General features: G+C 32.8%; 2 protein-coding genes across 3 annotated transcripts; one reads left to right on the top strand and one right to left on the bottom strand.

Moving 5' to 3' along the window:
- Positions 1-5935: 5935 nt before the first annotated feature.
- Positions 5936-19169, bottom strand: LOC133202402 (mushroom body large-type Kenyon cell-specific protein 1-like). The gene is made up of 7 exons (XM_061338219.1): positions 19038-19169; positions 14305-14373; positions 13775-13854; positions 11805-11865; positions 8000-8189; positions 7567-7771; positions 5936-7358 (listed from the first exon to the last, which is right to left on the bottom strand). Exons 1-7 carry the CDS (start codon positions 19129-19131, stop codon positions 6102-6104), a joined length of 1956 nt encoding a protein of 651 aa, XP_061194203.1. The 5' UTR covers positions 19132-19169; the 3' UTR covers positions 5936-6101.
- Positions 19125-22449, top strand: LOC133202403 (MORN repeat-containing protein 4-like). Of its 2 annotated transcripts, none has more exons than XM_061338220.1 (4): positions 19125-19237; positions 20249-20435; positions 21726-21835; positions 22114-22448. In XM_061338220.1, the coding sequence occupies exons 2-4, from the start codon at positions 20263-20265 to the stop codon at positions 22266-22268; spliced, it is 438 nt and encodes a 145-aa protein (XP_061194204.1). In that variant the 5' UTR covers positions 19125-19237; positions 20249-20262; the 3' UTR covers positions 22269-22448. The 2 variants fall into 2 exon arrangements, with proteins under 2 accessions (XP_061194204.1, XP_061194205.1); XM_061338221.1 differs by having other exon boundaries at positions 19164-19226; positions 20227-20435; positions 22114-22449.
- The last annotated feature ends 787 nt before the right edge of the window (positions 22450-23236 follow it).

Here is a 23236-nt window from a genome sequence, read left to right as displayed (position 1 = left end):
AAGTTTTAACGGCCATTATCCCTCATAAATGACTTTTGTAAAGATCCATTATTCCTTGTTGCACCAAATGCAGTACCTCACAATATGTAAATTGTCATTTTAAGAAAAAAAAATAACCTTGTAAACAATTTTTTAATTTATTGAAGACGTAAACTTTCATTAAATATCTTGACAAACAAAAATACGGAATGTACGAGACATGTATATGAAACAATAAAAGGCACATGTACAGAAAACTTAGCAACATTCATAAAAAATACATTAAATATCTCAATAATTTTGGGAGAAGGAATGGGGGAGGGAAAATCTACCAAATGTTATGACTAGAAGTATGTCCATAGGACATGAATGCTCCACTTAAAGTATATTTGTAATGCAACATGAAAAGAAATGTACCTTGCTTCTTTGATCTAAGCATATCATAAAATATAATTTTCATATTTTTGTAAATACATAACTAAAACCTATAGTTCAGTGATGCCTTTGTGTAGCATAGTATGTATTGTTATTTATTTATCATATCTATATGTAACTAACTAAATGTGTTAAATTGCTCTCCTCAGTTTGTATGAAGTTTGATGAAAATCTTTAAACTAATGTAAGGCAGAATGAAGAAGTGAGATCAAGGTCATAGGGAAGGTCAAGGTCAGACAATTATGTCACAGTTGAATAGTTCTCACCAATTTGTATCAGTGTATGAAGTTTGATGAAAATATCTTAAACAGTTTCTTTGAAACTGAGGTACCTGGTAAATGCAAAATGAAGAAAAGAAACGAAAGGTCAACTTCAGGAAATGCTTACATTGTAGTACCCAGTCCAGTAGTTCTCGCCAATATACGAGACATCAACAGATGCAACAAAAAAGGCATCAAATTCAGACCTTTACTTGGCATTCAGTATGAGGCTTCTTTAGCATGCCAATGCCTGCCTTGCCTTATGGCATTCACTTTTGAGGTCTCTTTCAAAAAGACATGCAACTTTCACTTCAATAGTGTGGAGTGCTTGTAAAGGAACAGTTGCTACCTAATTTTCATTGGCTTGGGTTTGTCACGACCAGGGCAAGAATCCACTTTTTGACTACAAAGCAAGTAATCTATTGATTCAGCTACCATGGCAGTTCTAACCAATATGGATCAGTGTAGGAGTTTTGATAAAAATATCTTGAATAACTTCTTTAAAAAACAGTATTAAGCAGAAATAATGAGGTCAAGGTCATAGGGAAGGTCAAGATAAGGAAATTATGATACAGTATAATAACTCTTACCAATAAGTATATGTTTATGAATTTTGATAAAATATCTTGAACAATTTCTTTGAAACTGAGCTGAAGGACTGACAGACGGAAGATGGACATGACAAACACCATATGCCTTTGCCCTATTACTACTGGGCATAAAAATGTTGCATTGAGTGAACTCCAATTCAAAAATAAATACAGTGAATGTTTTTGTTCATACAAATATTGAAGAATGAAATATTAGTAGACAATCTGCATTTAATGCAAAACATCACTCTTTCCAAAATCACCATGAACACTCAATATTTTGTGTCATTAACTTAACTAAAAGCATACAAATAAAGCAATCCTTTCTCGCTAAGCGACCATGCCACTGTCTAAAGAACCACCACTCCTGCTTTCTTTACTCCAAATTGTAATGACACTTCAGATGCCAGTTAGGAAAAAACAAATTAACATTCACTGTAACAATTATAATGTATGCCATATATTACAACGCAAAAATCACTTTATCAAATCTTTAAGTTTATGATTCATAATAAAATATTTCACTCTTCTGCAAAGAGACAGATGACCATTTATAACATACAGTTGTTACATATATGTTGAGTATATATATGCATGTTTTACAGTGGCTCCCACAATATGGGGAAAAGAGTTATGTGATAAAATATGCACTCCCTACATGTATCTGAAGATAGAAGTAAGAACATTCATTTCTGCTGGCAAAACCAAATACCAGGCTGAGCAAATTTTGAATTTATGTAACAAGTTTCTTCTACATTACACAGTAGAACTGAACACATTCTTTACAGAGTAAACAGTTGGACTTTTCCTTGTTTATACCGTACCTCAATATACACTCATACACAGCTTAAATATTCATATACAACTTAAAAAAGATAATAAAAGTATAAGACTGTGAAAATAAAACAACAAAAATCAAAACAACAGAAAAGTTGTCACAAAGGGATGACAGTAAAAAGAAATATTGCACCACGTACGATAAGGAATAAATAATAAAGCAATTATCTGACTAGTTCACATCAACTGGAAAAACAGAATTGAATTCACCAATCTAAGTTCCTCTTGGCTTCTCGATACAAAACATGATCGAACTTTGGACAAAATACATTTCCCAGTTTCTGACTATCAAACAAAAATCAAGATGTAAAACACAAAAACATGGCTACTCAAGATTTTCTATTAAATCCCACTTAGAGTTTTTTCTCTTCTACAATGCAATTAATGAATGTTAACTTGTGCAAGTTAAGGTTAGAAATGGGCAATGAAAAGTAAGAACTTTTAAAAAACAACAAATGGCTGCTACCATATACAATTCTATTTGTGAGTTGTTTACTAGAAACTGACTGTACCTGACACAAATATGGGATAAAACATACAATTTTCCTCTGTATTATTGCCTTTGCTGTACAATCAGTCAGTTATACAACTTGAAAATGTCAATAACATTCCTTGCACCAAATATATGTATTGAAATTGCTTACTCCAGTTGACATCAATTGCTGGTGTGTGTGATGTCATCAAAGGCATACACAATACAATTTTCGTAAAGTTGACCGTAAAGAAATTGTGTGTAACCAATATGATTCCTTCACGATGGACTGACAAGCAATTAAATTCAAAAATATCAATTTCAATCACTGTATTATTTGGTTGCTGTTTGCAAATTACAATATAATTGACTTTCACTTACATGCAGACATAAAACAAATCTGGTATCCATTTCTTACTGAATAAGTTAGAGCAAGTCAAAAGATATTTGAATTTTAATTCAAAGGCACTGAAGAAGAAGCTTGGCTTTTCTTTACAAAAATTGTGTATCTTTTTATAAATCAATTACGACAGTGCCTCTTTGGTTTTATGTATGTAGTTTCAACAATTGCAGTAATAATTGTGACATGCTTTGATCTTGTTCATTTTCCTCTTCGATGTTGAGGATAGATGCTTCAAGATTTAAGTGATTGAAAAATGAGTGGACTTTATTTGTAATGAATGACCTCTTACGAATCCATACTTCCAGACATGCTGCTAATAGAATCAGGTAAGGTTTCCCAATTAAAATGGTTGTGATTAGTGATTAGACAACACCCACTTGTATTCTTTTCTTTTGTATAGAATAATTGAAAATAATAATACAAATACACATAACGACAGGGAAAGACATTAACTTTCAGATTCACTTGCCCTTCGGGCAAGTGATCTAAGACTTTGACTTGTCCGAATGCTAAGCTTGGTTACCCAAAATCAGGAAAGAACTTAAGAAAAAAATTAATTTCTGTAGACGTTATGATAAGAAAAAATGTGACCAAATTCACTACTGTCAATTTGGCTTGAGCTACCTGAAAAAATTTCGGTGCTGCATTTGCACATAAATGTATACCGCTGTACTTGTAAATTTAACCTGTTGACACACACTGCCATGCAGGAATAACCCTCCCTTTCCTTTTAATAAAATTCATATTTTTAAAAATTATTTTCAGTAGGATCCTTTTGTGATTCATGATTTTCAGAGATAACTGTGAAGCAATGCTTAAGGAAGATAGTTGCTACGAAACATACATCTTATCTTGATCAGGATACATCGTGTTACACTGTACTTAATATAATATACTCTGTGTATGAATAAATAATCTAATTTCCTAATAAGAAGTTAACAAAGTCTTGTTAGACGTAGAGCATATTTACTACAAAAGAAAATAACGAATCCGATTTTTAAATGAACGGTACAATCCAGAAACACTACCAGGAAATTTCAAATGCAAAAACAATGTCAGTCAGGTGTGTGACGGAAATTAACTGTTCATTTTATTGTTTTATTCATAAATTAATGTAAACTAATTAAATATGTGCATTAAAATGAATGAGAAAAATTTACTTGCCCGATCGGACAAGTACGTCGACAATTTCACTTGCCCGAACTGAGAATTTACTTGTCCCGGGCAATCGGACAACCGTTAATGTCGATCCCTGAACCACATTTTGCAAGTTATATTCATTTATATAAACAACACTCCACTATTCAACTTTACATTGAGCCATTATAATGTTGGGGTGGGGGGTTGGACTGTAAATGTGCTGATTAATGTTTTTCAATCTTGGGCCTCATTTAGTTGACAATGATTCCCTAATGGCAAACTGCAGCTGCATGTCTCCAAATAAGGTTGATGAAAAGCATCACTTTTCTAATATTTTAATTACTAGTGATATTTGCTATTTGTGTGTGTGTGTGTGGGGGGGGGGGGGTAGACAAATATTCAGGAGGTATACTTTAGTTAACCCAAATTCATTTTTTGGTAATAATTCACTTAGTTAACACAATGGTTTCCATCTCTCATCAGAAATATTAGTTGTACAAATTAGTCCTGCTCTTTCCACCATGTGAAACATACAAAAATGATACATCTCAACTATAACTATGGTACTGCAATCGTTGAAACCTCAAAGCACAAGTGGCACTATGGTAAAAGCTAGCAGACTGCAGCTGCACTTTTTCATATCAAGTCAATGATTACATATCATTTTTTTTTCACTATTAATACTAGTATATGACAGAAAAATATTCACAAAGCTCTTCAGATTTAACCTAAAAATTTGTACTCAATGCACTATTTTGGTATTATTCACTTAGCAAAAACAATACATGTATATGTGGTGTCCAATCGCTTATCAAAAATATCAATTGTGCAAATAAGTCCCACCCATTCATACATGAACCAAACATCAGAGAGTGAAACATACACGAATTAAATGTAACAACTATTGCAGCAATCATTTAAACTTAAATGACATATTACCTGAGCTCAGTGTAAAAAAAATATATATGCTTGAATCAAAAAAAAAAAAATCCTAAATCATTATTATTTGTTCTGAAATAAGAGATTTATGTTGTTTTAGAGAATAAAAAGAAATGTTACATTCTTCACTTAACAAAGCATACTCTTGAGGTAGAAAAGGGGGAATATTTAATGGGAATGATACCAATTTTACACCGCAAGCATAAATAGTCATGTCAAACAGTTTTACTGTGTATATTGACGAAAATAAAAGGGATGAAGTGAATATAACTTTCAATTGAGCAATCACTGACTAAGTCTAAAAGCTTTTCATAAAAGAGTAGCTATATATACTAATCCCTAATATATCATTACATTAACAAGCACACAAACAAATAGGAACGAATCACTGATCCCCAAAACAACAGCATACAAAATATTTAAGACTAGAAACGTATATCTGCAGCAAAATAAAAAGCACCATCACAATATAAAATATAACTTCATTTGCCATTAACACTGCACAATGTGATCAAGCACCTCTATGTGTAACTAGAGGCATTACCCACTTTTTATGAAGTACCTATTCATGTTTACATGTAGAAATCTAAATTTTTTTAAACACACAGGTACCCCTGAGCAAAGTTGCACAGCAACACTGGAAATATCTAGCAATGCTAGTACATGTGCCTACATTACAAGGATTTTAAAGAATTTTTTTAAAAAAGAAATATTTTGGGAACAACTATTTGTTTCCGTGTAAAACTATGTTTTAAATAATATATCTTTCACAGTTAAATGATTGCTTTCTTGCACAATGAGAATATCAAGAATGCAATCAAATACAGATTTTATGACCAGTATTCTGATCAGAAAAAAAACTTAATTTAAATAAATATATTTAAACATTGTAGCTACATGTCTAATTAAGTTCTTAAAGAAAAAAAAAATTCATTTCTAACTCAATACAACTGTTACATCAAAATTTTGTCCCCAAACATTCAATTCTTCATTCTGAGTCTATGGATGGAGAAAAAAAATAAAGGAAATATTCATGTAGATTCCACCTAATGTAGATATAGAAACCTATCTGAGAGAGTCCCTGGCTTTAAAAGTTGTTCATAATTTTCCTGATCACTGCCTCCTTTACTCTGCACCTTATGTTGAAGTTTTCTTAAGAGCTCTGATGCTGGAGTATTAAGTGCAAATCCAGAGGAGTTGTACAGACCCCCAAGACTAGCAAGGCCAGGTCCTCCTGGGAGATAGGGAGCTATCCATCCAGAGCCTCCTACACTTGTCTTCTTACTCCCTTCCTTTTCTTCTTTGGAATCCTGCTTTTTAGATTCCTTTTTCTCCGAGCTTGTTTTGCTATGTTCTGTTGACTTCTTTGTGTTGCTGGATACTGGACCTTGTTCTGCCTCCCTCTGCTCTCTTTGCTCCTTGATTTTCTTCTGCCTTAGAAGATGTCTCTCTTTGACCTTGTACTCCAGTGTAGAATGGGGAACTCCATAGTAACTCCCTGCTCGATGTACACTCATCTCTCCTCTCTGTACTGCTTTAACTGCCTCCATTAACAACTGGCTGTTGTACTTTCTGTACTGACCCCGTTTTGGCCGTGTTTTCTTTGTTGGACTGTCAATGGATTTTTTCTTGTCTCCATCCTCATGGCGACTTTTCTTGGCCGGTGACGGGGAGTTGACTTGAGAGAAGTCATCAGACTCCATGCTCCTGGCCAAACCCTGGCATAACTCGGAAAGAGCCTGAGACTTGAACTTAACTTTCTCTGAGATTGTCTTCACAATAATGTCTTTCAATGTCTCTCCAACAGCTGCATTTTCAATCTTATCTAGAGAACTCTGGAAATGATTATCAACCTTACTCTCCAGTTTATTGTGCATTGGCTGAAAGGACGGTATAATAATATCTGATGAGCTCTCCGAGGAATAGACATCCAAGTTTCCATTTCTTGAAGACATTCTTGGAGACAATATTTTCTTCCCATTAAACTCCTCTTGCTTACGAACTCTAAGAGCATTACGCTCCATTTCTATTCTTTCCTCTGCCAATTTTTTAATAATGGTTCTCAAGATTGGAAGTTTTAGTTCATGAGAGTGTTGAGCAAGAAAGTTCTCCTTTTTACGACTTAAATTATGCTTCTTACGAAGATATTCCAGTTTTTTCTCCTGCGATTCATAGTGATTTTCTAATTCAGCTCCCCAGTCTATAGCATAAGGCATAGGAAATGGCAGTAAAGCTATGCTGGCCCCAGGTATTAAATCTGTCCACTTCACTGTCAATTCTGTTTGTTCCTCCACTTCAGCTTGCTTTAGGAGAATAAGATAACAGTTAATCATTAAAATAATTAACATACTCTGTAGCTTTAATTTCACTGATCTTTATTTGAAAAATCTGTTTATACTCAATTTTGAATTTCTGTCCCTTTAACTACTCTTTCATTTCTTTTTTTTTTTACAGCATATCCCTAATATGTTTTGGTAAAACATGTTCAGAAATTGATTTACAAGTACTTACATGAATTGCTGAGTCCTGTTTATCAACTCCCATCTTGAAAATTTTGTTGCGGAGTGTTGATCTTGGAATTCCATACAAAACAGATGCTCGTCGTGTTCCGAGTTTTCCACTCTGAATCTCTGACACAGCAGCCAGCAGCTCCTCGTCTGTGTAGGATTTCTTACAATTGGTGTTTGTTGACTCTCTCTTCTTGGGTATACTAGAACTATCAAATCACATGACCATTAACATCTGTATGAACCTCTGATAGCCCAAAGAATATTTAACAAGAATTTACAGTTTTGACAATAACAGATGTATATAGCAGCATTTTAATGTCAAATTTGATCATAGCAGCATTTCAAATGTCAAATTTGAGGTCCAATTCAGAAAAGTTGCAAATCTTTTCATTTATTAAAGTAACAAGAATAACTAATGATGAATGAGTTATTACCAAGTGGGGGCCACAATATGAGGTATTTTCAGTTCTATGGGGTCCTGTGCATTACTGCCTGCTGTCTCTGTCTCAGTGTTATCCAAAGACTGAGTAGTGGTGGATCTAAGTTCTGCCAGTAGCTCTCTCCCCACACTGTCTGTATAGAACTGGGGGCAGTAAGGGAGTAACTCTTGAAGATACCTAAAGCCTAAAAAGAAAAAAAAATATTGTAAAATTGTTAACACAGTATACAATCATGTACAATGTACAGTTTGTACATACACCTTGTCATAAACGGGGTTTAATTTTATCTTGGAATAAATATATGTCTCAGAATTTAACAAATCTTTGGTAATTGATGTAGAAGACATCTGTAGATTGTAAACACAGATTTTCAATTAAAAATTGCTGTAGAAACCTTTTCTAAAACACTTAGAAATGATCAAATCATGATGAACTCTGTCTTTTCTTTTATAAATGAATTATGGCCCAAGGGCCATGAATTTCAGAATTTTGGAAGATGCATCCTTGCTCATCAAAATCATGCACTTAGTTTGCTTCATACACAGGGGTAGAGAAGTTTTTCAAAGAATCTGTTCATTTTCACTATATGATCAACAGAGCCCCACTGTAATTCTGGAGCCAGGAATTTCATTACCGGTACTTTAAATTGGTAGAGGACTCAAAGCTTATTACACTCATGTTAAAGGTTTGACCGCTTGATGTCCATGAGTAAAGAACAAGATTTTTAAAGATTGTAATAATTTTTTATTGTTTTAGCCTCATCCCTCAGACCCTGGGGGGATAGGGACCATGATATTCATATTTTTTCCCCTTTACCCATAGATGCTTTATGCTAAAATTGGTTGAAATTGGTTCAGCCATTCCAGAAAAGAAGCTGAAAATGTTCAAAAGTTTACAAATGACACAGGATGACAGATGAAAACAGATAGTAATAGGTCACATGAGAGACTCTGGTGACGTAACGATGAAAAGAACAAGAAGCCCAATTAAGGGCCTAAATCGATCTAATAAATTGTACAACCCTATCACTTCCATTCTAGACCACTTACTATCCTAAATATTTAGATTTAACGTAAATTCCAAAAGTAGGTCACCATGATGTTTTGAAGTTTGATGATTCTAAGCCTCTTATTATCACTCAATTGACCTAAGATGCATTGACTGACAAAATTTGATGATTTTAAGCCTCTTATTATCCTAAACATTGAGATGAAAATGTGAATTTCCAAAAATAGGTCATAAGGACCTAATTTTTGGTTGAAATACTCCAAGAACCCAAGATGCATCAACTGACAAAATATGATCATTCTAAGCCTCTTATTATCTGAAATATTTAGATACTGTTATAGCTATGAAATTCCAAAAGTAGTTCACCATGACCTGATTTTGATTAATATACTCCACAGACCCAAGATGCATCCATTGACAATATTTTATGATTCTAAGCCTCTTATTAGTTGAAATATTCAGATATAGCAGGTCACAGTGACTTACTTTTTGGTTGTCATAATACAAGAACCCAAGTGAGTCAACTTACAAAGTTTGATGATAATAAGCCTCAAGGTACCCTTAATACTGGGATACAACTATGAAATTCCAAAAGTTGGTCACTATAACCTACCTTCTAGTTAACACAGTCCATTGACCTAAGATGCATTAACTGACAGAATTTGATGATATAAAGCCTCTTATTATCCTAAATATTGAAATAAAAGTGTAAAATTCCAAAAATTGGTCATGGTAACCTACTTTTTGGTTAAAATACTACAAGGACCCAAGATACATAAACTGACAAAGTTTGATGATTTCTTGCTTCTTAGCACCCTGAATATTAAGATACAACTCTGAAATTCCAAAAGTAGGTTATGGTGACCTACTTTTTGGTTGACACACCAAGGACCCAAGATGTATCAACTAAGTTTGATGACTCTTAGCCAATTAATATCTGAAATATTTAAATACAGCCATGAAATTCCAAAAGTAGGTCAATGTGACCTTCTTTTTGGTTGACACACTCAGAGGACTCAAGATGCATCAACTGACAAAGTTTGATGATTCTGAGCCAATTAGTATCTGAAATATTTAAATATACCATTAAATTCCAAAAGTAGGCAGCTATGACCTACTATTTGGTTGATAGGTTTGAGGCCTTAGGATGCATCAACTGACAAGGTTTGTAGGTCCTATGTTTCCAAGTGTCCAAAATATATATGCATATAAAACAGTTTGAAAATAAATACCTGCAACCTGCAAAATTCAAAAGTAAGTTACTGTGACCTACTTTTTCATAAATACTGTATGTTTCAAAGCCTCAAGATGCATCAACTTCCACAGTTTGATGATTCTAAACCTCTTGGTATCCGAAATAATGAACTAAAATCTTATGAAAATGATTAGCCATAAAAAATTCCGAAAGTAGATCACAGTGACCTACATTTTAGTAGACGAATTTTATGGTCTTTTGATGCAGTAACTAACAAGTTTTGATGATCATAGGCTTCAATGTGTCTAAGATATGCACCAAATCAATTTGAAAATGAATAGCTGCAAAATTCAAAATATAGGCCACTGTGACCTACTTTTAAGTCAACATGATATGAGGTCCTAAGATACATCAACTGACAAGATTTGATAATCCTAGTCCTTAAAGTGGGCAAAATATCAAAGTTTTAACAAAACATAATTTTAGGTCAAATTTGCAGTGACCTTGAGACCACACACTTTGCCCTTGGGTGATGCCTTGAACAATTTTTAATCTCTATATATCCTCATCCTTATGCATAAGTTTGGTGATAATTTACCCAGTGCTTCTTGAGAAGAAGAGTTTTAGCAACCACTACTTTCATTTTTAATTTCCCTAATTATCTCCCCTAGTTTAAGGGTCAAATTCATATTTTTAATTTAAATGAAAGCCCTTGTGCCAAGGATACTCTGTGAAAAATTTGACAAAAATTGGCCAATGAGTTCTTGAGATATGGCCCACATTCCAAAAACTTGACGCACACCACACAAATGGCCATAACATTAGTTCTTTGAGCCTTTGGCTCAGAAGAGCTAATAATGATAGTAATGTTGACTTTTTTATTCATAAACCCCAAATCTGTGTCCTAAATAGGGTTGGATACTGTTAAAGATGAAATGGTATGATACTATACTGCTATTTTTGAGGGTTGGATACTGTTAAAGATGAAATGGTATGATACTATACTGCTATTTTTGAAATGATACTGTGCTTTTTAATGATACCTCAATATATCAATAATTTCTTTAAATAAGAAATCTACAAATTTAGAAAAAAACAATGATGTACAATTTAATTGGATTCACAAACAGCAATAAGATTGACAGAAACAGCTTCTCGAGGTTGCCCAGTCCAATGTTTCATAAAACTAATAGACAACACTATACAGTGTATAGTGCAGAAGGGGGTAATCATTTTCACTTTTTAGCATTCTAGTTCTTGATTTATACAAAATAAGTAATTGTTTCTGAAAGCAAAACAGAATAAACAATTCCAATGTACACTTTATTGAAAATAGTAATTGGCATTTATTAAAGTAAGGTCCAGTCTGCCTCATTTCATTAATCAGCATAACCTAACAGATAACATACAACACATCTTTGAAAAAATTCAGTCTCCTTGAATTAAATCAAATAAAGAAGGGGATTAAATACTGATACTGATATTGGTACCAGTATGAACTGAAACAGTATTTTCTGGATACTTTGAAGCAACTATTTGGTTTGGTACTGATAGAGAGTATCGATGTCAAACTCTAGTCCTGAAAGTCTAACTTACCTGGATTATCTTGTAGACTTTTGCCATCTTTTGCCTCTTTCATAAGCTGGGATACTGCCTCCTACAATACATAAAATTTGGTGTAACATGTCAGACAAACCAAATTTCAGTATTTTTCCATTTCAAACCTGCTAAGACAACTAAAAGTTACACTCTTTAACCAAAGAAGAACTTGTTGCATTCAATAAATTCATGCAGTTGACCCTCTTTTTTTTTGCTTTTAATATTTAGATGCATGAGAAGTTTAAGAGTATATATATATATTTTCTTTTATTAATTAAGAAATTATTTATAAGCTATAGAAGTTCTCTGGTAAATAAACTTGGAGTCATATGATCAAATCCTGTCAAGCCAAAAAGGCCTAAATTACTTTTTAAACTTGTTATTTATTATCTATATTCATATTGGAGTTGATCAGTTGTTCTGCTGGGAGGAACACATTACTGTGACATTGCAAGAATTTACAACTCATTAGGCCAGATAAATTAAATCTTAGATTCTCATCCAATTCTGCTTCTCTCAAAGTGTTTCGCCCCATTGTTTTTTTTATTTTAGATTCTAGTGATCAAAAGAAATTATTCTGTTTTACTACATACATGTAAAAACAAATGACATCAATCACAGGGACAGAATTAAAGATACCCCTTGATTGTATACTTTGATGAAAGCAAGGGGACATTAAATCTCATTCATCTGTCATTTTGTCAAAAAAACTTTAACCTAAGTCATAACTTTTGAATGAGAAAAGCTTAGGCTTTCATATTTCACAGGTACATTACCTGTGACAAGACCTTTCCAAATATACTTTGACTTTTGACTCCTGACCTTGAAGTTTGACCTAATTTTCAAAAATTCTAACATTGATTATAACTTTTGAATGAGAGAAGGTAGGATATTCATTTTTGACAAGTGCATTACCCGAGTCAAGACATTTTCAAACATGCTATGATTTTTGATCCTGTGACCCTGACCTTGAAGTTTCACCAAATTTTCAAAAATTTTAACTTAACTTTTACATTGTTCATACATTTTGAATGAGAAGAGAAAGGGCATTCAAATTTCATGTGTACTTTACCTGAGACAAAACCCTTCAAAATATACTCTGATTTTTTACCCTGTGACCTTGACTTTGAAGTTTAACCTAATTTTCAAAAAAAATAACATTGATTATAACTTTTGAATAAGAAAAGATAAGGTATTCATATTTTGACATGTGCATTACCTGTGATGTTTCCAAACATGCTATGATGTTTGACCCCTGACCTTGACCTTAAAGTTTAACCTAATTTTCAAAAATTTTAACATTGGTGATAACTTTTGAATGAGAGAAGATAGAGTGTTCATATTTGACAAGTGCATTACCTGTGACATTTCCCAATGTGCTATGATATCTAACCCAGTGACCTTGACCTTCAAGTTTGACCAAATTTTCAAAAATTTTATCATTGCTGATAACTTCTGAGGGAGAGAAGATAGGGCATTCATAATTGACATGTGCATTAACTGTGACAAGAGATTTCCAAATGTACTATGATTTTTAACTCCATGACCTTTGTCTTGAAGTTTAACCTAATTATCAAAAATTTTAATATTACTTATAACTTTTGAATGAGAGAAGAAAAAGAATTTATATTAGACATGTGCATTACAATATGCCATAAATGTCATAAATAATTGCTTCCTGACAATTCTTTGTTACACCTAATTGTAAATCACAAATTTAATTCTTTTTCATCTTGTTCATTATAAATTATATAATTTCTTATTGTAAGGAAGTATTTGGTCAAAGTTTTATTGAAAATGCCTTTTTTTAGTCTAGTGGAGGCACTTGGTCAAAGTGACAGAGTGCTATGGTATGATCACTTGATGCTCAACACTATAAAATATTATTACTTAAGAATCTGAAAGTAAATAAACTGGTCTTACTGAAATATAATACATAAATGTAAAATTCAAATTTATCTGCTCACAAAGAGGTTCTGTAGGCGAGATTCACAGAAGAAACATGTCTGCTCCTGCTTCCAGTCCTGTGTTATTCCAGCCTCTAGACCTAGGTAAAGTTAAAAGCAATTTACAGACTGATGATTTATTTATGCCATGATCAAATCAGGATCTTAAAAAATGAAAATTGAATGCCCGGTAACACCTTTCAAGAGCATTGCCTCATATCTTTTACGTTATAAATTTTGGTGACAATTGCAGATTTCCAAATAACCATACAAATGATACAGTTATGTTTCACATGTCCTATACAATATCACTATGGAAAAAAGCAGGAAAAAAACAAAAACTAACTCATTCTGTAGACGTTTACTGCCTTGATTCATTTTCGTTATAAATGAAAATAAAATAACATTGTTAGGTTCAAAAGCACTGAAATTCAAAAATCACACAAAAGAAATTTCAATTTATATTTTCAGCCTATACTCATGTAAAATATTCATTTCTTGTTCTTTATGGATTGGTGCAAAATCAAACTGATTCAGAGCAAATATCTTACAATTAAATGGTAACAAAAGTTCTGTAATGTTCTTTTTTCCACCAAACTCTTCTGCAATTCTTTCCAGCCCTGTTAGAACAGATAAGTATGTTAAACAGCTACTGTAAATCATTGTTCATTTGTGAGAACTTTATTTTCACATAATTACGCTAGTCTGCTCGTGAAAATAATAATATACTCACATATAATTATAATATTAAGGATTATATATAACAATAGCCACAGCTTGTGGAAAGAACAAGGTACGGTTTCAATACAAATCTTGCCCTGTATTTTTCTTTAAAATAAAAGTGATGTAAAAAATTAAAACTCATGCTTTTTGAATTATTGAAATTCCATGCAGAAAGATCATACAAATCTTTTTTCTCACATGACCTTCCAAATGCTAATTGTGACGTCATAAACTTGTGCGTTTTCCCGTATTTTCTTAAAAAGTTGCAGAAGACACCAATTTTCAATGGAATTTTCTTTCAGATAATATTGTCCACAGGCATCGCCCACAAAGATTTTGAGATATGTGATTTTTCAAAGAATTTTACACAACATATCTAAAAATTAACGTGGGCGACGGCTGTGGACACTATTTTCTTAAGGTAAATAACCCTTGAAATGGGTCATTTTGAGGCTCTTTCTGTTTAAAATAGAGAAATGCGTCAAATTAATGACGTCATATATCCAGAATGGTACTCCATCATGCTATATTGTTTCCTGATTTATTACAGTCATATACTCAACTAATATTTAAGCCAGTTTCAAAACTTTTTGAAAACATTAAATTTTTAGGGCACAATAAAGCTAAAACCATACCTTCTTCTTTTCTCTCACTTCTAAATACCAAATAGCTATCTCATGTAAATAAGGTACGTGTCACTAAAATATACTGATCTATATGAAAGAGTAATATTGTTTTGATGCCTTAAAACTTTGTTCTAATTAAAATCGAAAAGTAAACAATTTTTTACTAAAGAAATATAAATATAAGCTACTGTAAAAGGCAGTTGTAATTTTTTGCACTACTGACTTAAGGTTATGGTTATTTTAAAGAAAAGGCCCATGGACCACAATGCTCACCTGGGAAACCTTGGCCTTGCTGTTCCTAAACTATTAAAACGAGCCATCAACTTCTCAATAGAGAATAAGCCTGGTAGTGTGCATTCTTAGATGTATCATCCATGCAAGTTTGGTCAACATAGGGCTTATAGTTACTTAAAAATGAGACCTGCACCAAAATCTTTAACCTGTTCACTCATCCAGAAAAAATAGGTCAGATCCAGCATCCGAAGCAAGCCTGATAGTGTGCATCCTTAGATGTATCATCCATGCAAGTTTGGTCAACATAGGGCTTATAGTTACTTGGAAATGAGACCTGCATCAAAAACTTTAACCTGTTCACTCATCCGCAAAATGTAGGTCAGATCCAGCATCCAAAGCAAGTCTGGTAGTGTGCATCCTTAGATTATCGTCCATGCAAATTTGGTCAACATAGGGCTTATAGTTAATTGGAAATGAGACCTGCACCAAAAATTTTAACCTGCTCCTAAAACATTAACCTGGTCATTCCTTAGCTGAAATTGCAGCATCTGAAACCTTGACTGGTACAATGAAACACACTAGAAGCATCTTCCATGCATCTCTGATTTATGTAGGGCATAGAAGTACTTAAAAAGAAAACTGCTCCAAAAACTTTCAGGAGGCTGGGGAGTCAACAAATTAACCATCAGATATAACTTATTTTTTTTAGATATGATATCTTAAGCTGTCAACTATCATTTGGCAAAGAAAAAATTCATACATTTTAGTTTTAAAATTTTATCATTTTTGTATATCTGTATATGGAGCTCTTCTTCTAAAGGAGATCAATATAGTCTAAAAATGGCCACGACCACCCAGCCCTCTTAAGCTGGGACGCCGACGCTGAGGGTATCACATAAGCTCCCCCCAACTTCACTGTGGTGAGCTAATCAATAATGCAGCATCTGGAGCATGTGCAAGCATGTGCCATCCAAGTAAGACAATCTGTCACAGTTATATAGACTTACATCCACTGGAAAATGACCTTCTCCAACAATTTAAGGTTCATAGACTCCCTAATAAGAGGGATAATGCTCACTGAGATAAACTGCTATTAAGTAGTTAAGTCCTACATAAAATTTTCAAGTTAAAAGGCCATTTTGCAATAAAGCAAAATTTTATATGAGTGAACAAGGGATAATGTACCTTAAACTTGATAATCAATCTGTAAAATATAGGTCACAATTAAGCTATGTATTAAGGTTTCATATGGAATCACCACTCTTATCTGAACCCTAAGCAGAGATCAAAACTTCAATCTTCTTTACACCTACATGACAATTAAGGCCTATTTTATCCAAAATATTTTTTTCTTATTACTTAAAGTGGAGCAGGAGTTACAACTGCAAGATTAATTTTTAAACCACATTTGCTGGGGATCTTTGGGACCAAATAAAAATTCTAAAACTCCATCAAATACCTGGTCCAACCTTAAAAAAGTGTTTGGAATTGCTGCCTGAGGGATTTCAGGCCCAGTAGGGACTGAATTTTTTTTTTTTCAAAATTGAAGTTATATTAAAAACTGTTGATAAAAAACTCAATAGACAATGAACACATTATTTTCTTACTTTTGTAAAAGGTATCCCCCATCAACCAAGAACCCAGTTATTGCTTAGATTCAGTGCTAATTAAATATTTGGGTGGCTCATCTAATAACAGGCCAAGAAGTGATTAAAGAAAAAAAATCTTATTATTTTTGTTCAGAAACTTTTTTTTTCTGGAGGCGTCATTTCAATGAGGTGGAAGGCAATTCCAAACAGACAATAATTTTATTTTAGCCCTGCATATCAACATGTCCTGCCCTCATATGGAAAAGGCTACCTTTACAAGGGGTCCAGCCTAAATCCCTTTGCAAATGCGTATTTTCCTTTGCAACAAACAAAATGGCAGAGTTGAAGTGAGGATCGTCACGAAGGTCAGTAAACATTACAATATTTTTTATGATTCTTATATTAAAATCAGTACCAAAACCCAACCTTTCGGTGAAACATTTATTCTTCTATTTTGGAGACACTTTCTTAGATGTTCAAATCAAATACAATAAATTCTATTGAAATAAAACCACATGCCTTGCGAACTTGGATTGATACTGATGAGGGTACATGGTTTATTTTATTGCCGAATAAGTGCCAAGTTACAAATTAGAGAAACTCGTCACATAGACTACAACAAGAATTTTTATGGAAAGATTATTTTCTGTGACAAAACGACAATAATTTGTATAATTTTTCAAGATTAAGTTAGTTTATGAAATATTTTCAGCTTTACAAAAGGCAAATTCAGAGATGACAAGAAAGTGTGATAGACAGACAGACAGATTGATGAGGATAAAAACACTTTTCTTTAGAAAGTTAGGCATAAAAAAAGTTATCTCTCTTACCCATTAGAATCTCTTTAGTCTTATCGAATATTAGAATCATTTTAAATATTTTTCTGTGCATGATGCACAAATATATGTGTAAAAGGAAATAAGCTTGTTATATATAGTATAAATTTACAAAAAGAAATGATCAATCATTATAACCATATATGTACATGTACATGGCTCAATCTATCTGCATTAAATGTCTATGGTCAAATTAATTATTCCTTAATTTAAGATGCAAAGAAACATCAACAGGTCTAAATAATACCAAAATTTTAAATAAATCCTAATTTAATTTTTAGATGAAATAATCATTTTCTTAATTAAGTTCTGTTAACTTAGAATACACAGACTTACCCGGTACTCAAATGAATTAATAATAATAATAAAAAATAATAAGGAAGTTCACCAAAATATTAGTATCTATTTTTATTCCTGATTAAAACAGTATCATGGTGGTTTTAAATATCGCAGTAAGAGTCAGCTTCAATCAGATATTTTGAGTGTCACCTCTGTGACTGATCAATGACTACAAGGTTATGTCATAACCAGGCACTATTATAGTCTTAGATTTGAAGTTTAAAAAAAATAAAAATGTTAAGTCACTTTAAAAAAATTAAATATAGTCTGCCATTTAAGAGGGCAGATATTTTGAGTGTCACCACTGTCTAATCAATACTGGAATCCAGACCTGTTGAGAATGTATTAACATATGAACACAAGGATAAGACTCAATGCCAAGAGTCACCACAGCAACGAAAAAAAATCAATATTCCCCACAGCCGAAATTGAAAATGTCACATCAAGATGTCATAAAATACGACAAAAATTATCACCTGTTGATATTTAAAATATACAAAATAAGGAAATCTTAAGAAAAAAATAAATCAATAAACTTCTGATTTTCAGAACATTTGCAGGAAGATTTTCCATGAATCTTCCGAACAAGATAAATGCTTTCATTGTCAACGTCACCATCATCAGCCGAATTTGGGGTGACGATCGATCGAGAGCTTACCTGTTTAATTAAACACTAAATTAAAATTTCATTATTTGTATAACATACAAAAAGTATAATGCATGAAAAAAATCTCAAATAGTCTTACAAAGATAAAATCTTATCAAAATACAACGACTGATAAAATTTATTAACACACAAGGGGTGTGCTTACAACATGGAACAGCCTGGGAGCCTGAATTTTGACAATGAAATCGTTACCATTTACCGTAAATTAAAGGTAACCTACCTTGTCTCATACCTTTACCACAATTCTTTCATAAATTAATTGGTACTTACCAACTGCTATAGGTACTTTTTTGCTCCATGACAGCAGTTCTTTTCTAAAAGCCCGTCGTTCCTGGCTGCATCTTGAGTTCCCACAGTCAACCATGTTTCATTGTATATACTGTGACGTAGTACACATTCGGGAAGCACAGCTGTGACGTAGTTGGTACACAGGTGAAAACCCAAAGCAGGTACCCTCAGGTAAGATATCAGTGCCTTATTTGGTAAATTTGCGTTATCAAATCAAAATAATAGTAGATGTTCTGATGAGCATGGCAGACTAATTTCCGCAACATCTCTATTTGTCAGTGAGTAATTTTGCTTACTTTCACTTTCGCCTGGACTAAATTTAGAAAACATAAAACAAGTACATGTTCACGATGATGTAGGGAATAATCCTATTAAAGCTGAGTATTATTGGGTGTGGTGTTTTATTTATAAGTATATTAAACGTAATATAGCACACAGTTTTTTTCAGTCAATAAAATTATGTAGATCTATCAGAGTAGATTTTTTTTTATATTCATAATAAAGAGCTGTCTCTCTTCCATAAATAATATAATACACACACATATAATACACACACACAGATTTAATTATTTACTATATGTCTTGATTTATAAGTACATATACCTGGATTAAAATTATCATACTTCATGATGGTGATTACGTTCTAATCTAAAAATTGATGTCAGAAAAATTTTAGCATATGATTAATAGGGAGAGAGAGAGGCTCGATCATGCAGAATAATTGAGTTATAATGGATGTGCATCAGATGTACTTGAGGGGGGAATAGTCTAAATTGTAGCTCCTTATTGGGAGGGGATCAAGGGAAGGAGGGGGTTAAATGGTAAGAGGGGGATGACAGGAGTAGAAGAAGTGGGGGGGGGGAGTGTTTTGGATTGGAAGAAATGGGAGAAGGGGTGGGAGGTTGCTTTGGAGAGGAGGAGGAAGGATCAAGATCAGACAGGCAAAAAGAGGCATGAAAGATGGAGAAAGGGGGAGGAAGAGGGTACCTCCATCCATCCCAATATAGATTGGACTGACTTTTTGAAGAATTGTTGTGTACCACTAAAAATATATTGTATACTAAGTAAAGATTAAATTGAAGTTACACAATCAGATTAACTATAAATGTTTATACATGTATAAGTGTTCATTTTTGGCAAAGAGAATCTATTATCATGACATTTATTTTAGGACAGCAAAAAAAGAAAAAAAGAATCCACAAAAGATATGAAGGGAACATACCACTATCCAGATGGCAGTGAATACTCAGGTGACTGGCAGGAGGGACAACGTCATGGCTACGGAGTCATGAAGTTCCCCGATAGTTCTCAGTACTTCGGAATTTTTGATAATGGTCTCTGTCAAGGGACTGGGGTCATGATATTTTCAGACAAATCCAGGTAAATATTTATTTTAAATCACATCTTCAAATGTTTTTGTTTCATTGGTATTAAAGAGCTATATAATCCTTCCATAAAAATGGTGTAATTTTGTGTCTTCTGGGTTCAAGAATAGGCCCAAGAGTTGGTTCAGATTGGTCATACATACATATAAATGTATAATTTCTTTACTTTTAGGCATCCAGCAGGCAAACTGTTTACATAATGATAATGAAAAATATTAGTTCTCAAATCTCAACCTAAAATGTGAAATCCAAGTCCCTAGATCAGGATTTATACACCTGGGAGAGTCTAAATGGTGGTCATATATTGAAAATTCATAATAATACTTCAATTTTTCTTTATGCCTGAACATCCAGGAGACAAATTATTTTCATGGTACCTGAACTGATGAATAGTTAACTCTTTACTGAAATTGTAAAATTCAATTGTCTAATGGGGTTCAGGATTAAAGCATAAAGGGCTAAGTTAATCAGCATTATATTATGATTATATATTTATAAGGACAAACACAACATACTGGTAGTTTTGAACTTTATTTTCTTATTTCCTGTATAATTGAAAAGTTCCAATTCCTAAAAGACCTTTGTGTGACTTTTATAATGCCTAAATAGAATGATGATTTCCATCTCTTCTATTAAACAAATTTTGAGGAAATACCAGCTAAAACTATATTTCTGTTAATTTTTCTTTAAATAACACAAGGATTTTCATCATTTGATATCTAATCAAAATCCTTAGTAAAGTATGCTGATTTTTTGTCTAAGAACATCTGATGGAACTATATATAAGATTATCTTGAAAAGTTATCAATGGGTTAAGTACGTTGTAAGGTATACACAATTATGATCTTAAAAGAAAACTTTACTTCTGAACATCTACATTGTACATGTAGGAGACAAACTTCCATCATGCAGTGTGATAAAGAACAAAGGGTCATCTAAATTGTAAAATTCATGTTTCATGGATGACCAGAGTCTCTAAGTTTAAGTCCCATGTGGGACAGAGTTGGTCATAAATTGAGAAACTAACGATACCCAGGTGACGTCCAAGTGCTGTAGGCCTACTGAATTATATATGAGTCTTAAATTGTTTAGCAATGTTGAACTTTATGGAGTTCTATTGAAATTAAATCTAAATTTGTGTGGTTGACTAGCTATTTATGGAATAGCTATTTTTGGAATCCAACTTCTGTATTTGTTCTTAATGTAACCAGTATTACAAACTTCATAAATTCACTCTGGCAGTTATAAATGATCAGTATTTAAAATGAATTCTTTATTTTTGAAGGTATGAGGGTGAATTTCAAAATGGAAAGTTCAACGGTTATGGCATTTTTACACGATCTGATGGAATGAAGTATGAAGGACAATTTAAGAGTGGACAGATCTGTGGATATGGTGAGTTTAATTTCTTTGTGGATTATAAATAAATACAGTAAAACATGCTTATAGCGAACACTCTGATAATGAATTGACACTTACAGTGAAGCGATTTTCATTCCCTGTAGCTTTAAAATATATTGTGAACTTAACAGATATACTGGATTCTGGAATGTATTAATCAGGAGTTAATTTAAGGGATATAAATTTCCTTAAAAAAGCTAGGGGGATTGATATTTTTGCACACAACTTCGTATCAGAATTGATAAGACTAGGGACTTTATGACTCTTTGCAGGGCTGGTGACATTTGCTGACCAGAGTCATGGGCTCCCAAGGAATGAGGGATACTTTGAGGGAAACAAACTTATGAAAAGGGAGAAATGTGCAGGGGCCATCCAAAGGGCCAGACAAGCTTCTGAACAGGCCAAGTCACATCAAAGATTCTCCTGATTTAGGAGCACCTGTCCTGTATAGATTGTTAATTGTATACTTGTTATAGGATCCTCATTACTTATATTTATCATTTAATACATGTTAATACATGTAATACAAAGGAACCATATATTTTAGACAATGCATAGCTTGTACAATCTTTTAATATTTTATATAATATCATGTTTGTTTGTTTGTTTGTTTTTTACTGATTGTTATATATTTTGTACATTGGCATTTTTTCAAGTCTTTGATATTCTTCTGCATATGATTCTAACTTCATCAAGAAGTTCAAGATTACATGTATTTCTTTTATCTGCTGATGTACTAATTACATTGATTTTTGTACTTAATCAGTTTAAAGCTGTATATATATTATTGGGTTGAATAGACCCAATCAGAAACATCAAAGTATGTTAGTATATTTGACAATATTGTAAAAATTGATCACATGGTTATCCTAATCTATTATAAAGAGCTAGATTCACTTTATGGATAAAATGGCCTTGTCCTTATATCAATTAATTGACTATCACCCTCTGTCCCATTTCATATATCAAAATAAAGTAGAGACTTAGCGCTCTCATTTCCTGTAACAAAATTTCTTTTTAAGAATTCAGGTACTGGAAAACAGGCTATGTGAAAATGCAATGTTCTTGAATTTTGCCGAAAACAGGCATATTTGACTACATTCAGGAAAGAATTAAAATATGAGCACAGCCCTAAATCCAAAAAGGAAAACATTTTTTATGATCTTCAGAAACAGATCTTTCATTATGTAATTGCATATTTTAGATCAGAGGTTGTGCTCTATATGGAAGATTGAAAAAATACTCCAACTTTTGACCATTTTTAAAGGAATTTACAAGATATGGTAAAAATGACGCATTTCATTACGTCATAATGCATTGACTGTAGAGAAAATTACGTCATGTTCAATAGATACACGGTCACCAAGGGTCCAAGTGATAAATACTGCATTGTCA

This window comes from Saccostrea echinata, unplaced genomic scaffold (genome assembly GCF_033153115.1).
Source record: "Saccostrea echinata isolate AGI-Se365-2 ecotype Australia unplaced genomic scaffold, CSIRO_AGI_Sech_v1 ptg000047l, whole genome shotgun sequence".
NCBI classification, from domain to species: domain Eukaryota; kingdom Metazoa; phylum Mollusca; class Bivalvia; order Ostreida; family Ostreidae; genus Saccostrea; species Saccostrea echinata.
This window is presented reverse-complemented; position numbering and strand designations above follow the sequence as displayed.

What these genes read in the sequence shown, in the direction of transcription:
- LOC133202402 (XM_061338219.1), bottom strand. Translation starts at nt 19,131, where the DNA reads ATGGTTGACTGTGGGAACTCAAGATGCAGCCAGGAACGACGGGCTTTT. An exon ending in AAGTCTACAAGATAATCCAG is followed by an intron (nt 8,190 to 11,804) that starts GTAAGTTAGACT and finishes TTTTCTTTTTAG; the next exon opens with GCTTTAGGTATCTTCAAGAG. An exon ending in CATATTGTGGCCCCCACTTG is followed by an intron (nt 7,772 to 7,999) that starts GTAATAACTCAT and finishes GTGATTTGATAG; the next exon opens with TTCTAGTATACCCAAGAAGA.
- LOC133202403 (XM_061338221.1), top strand. Translation starts at nt 20,263, where the DNA reads ATGAAGGGAACATACCACTATCCAGATGGCAGTGAATACTCAGGTGAC. An exon ending in ATATTTTCAGACAAATCCAG is followed by an intron (nt 20,436 to 21,725) that starts GTAAATATTTAT and finishes TTATTTTTGAAG; the next exon opens with GTATGAGGGTGAATTTCAAA. An exon ending in TGGACAGATCTGTGGATATG is followed by an intron (nt 21,836 to 22,113) that starts GTGAGTTTAATT and finishes GACTCTTTGCAG; the next exon opens with GGCTGGTGACATTTGCTGAC.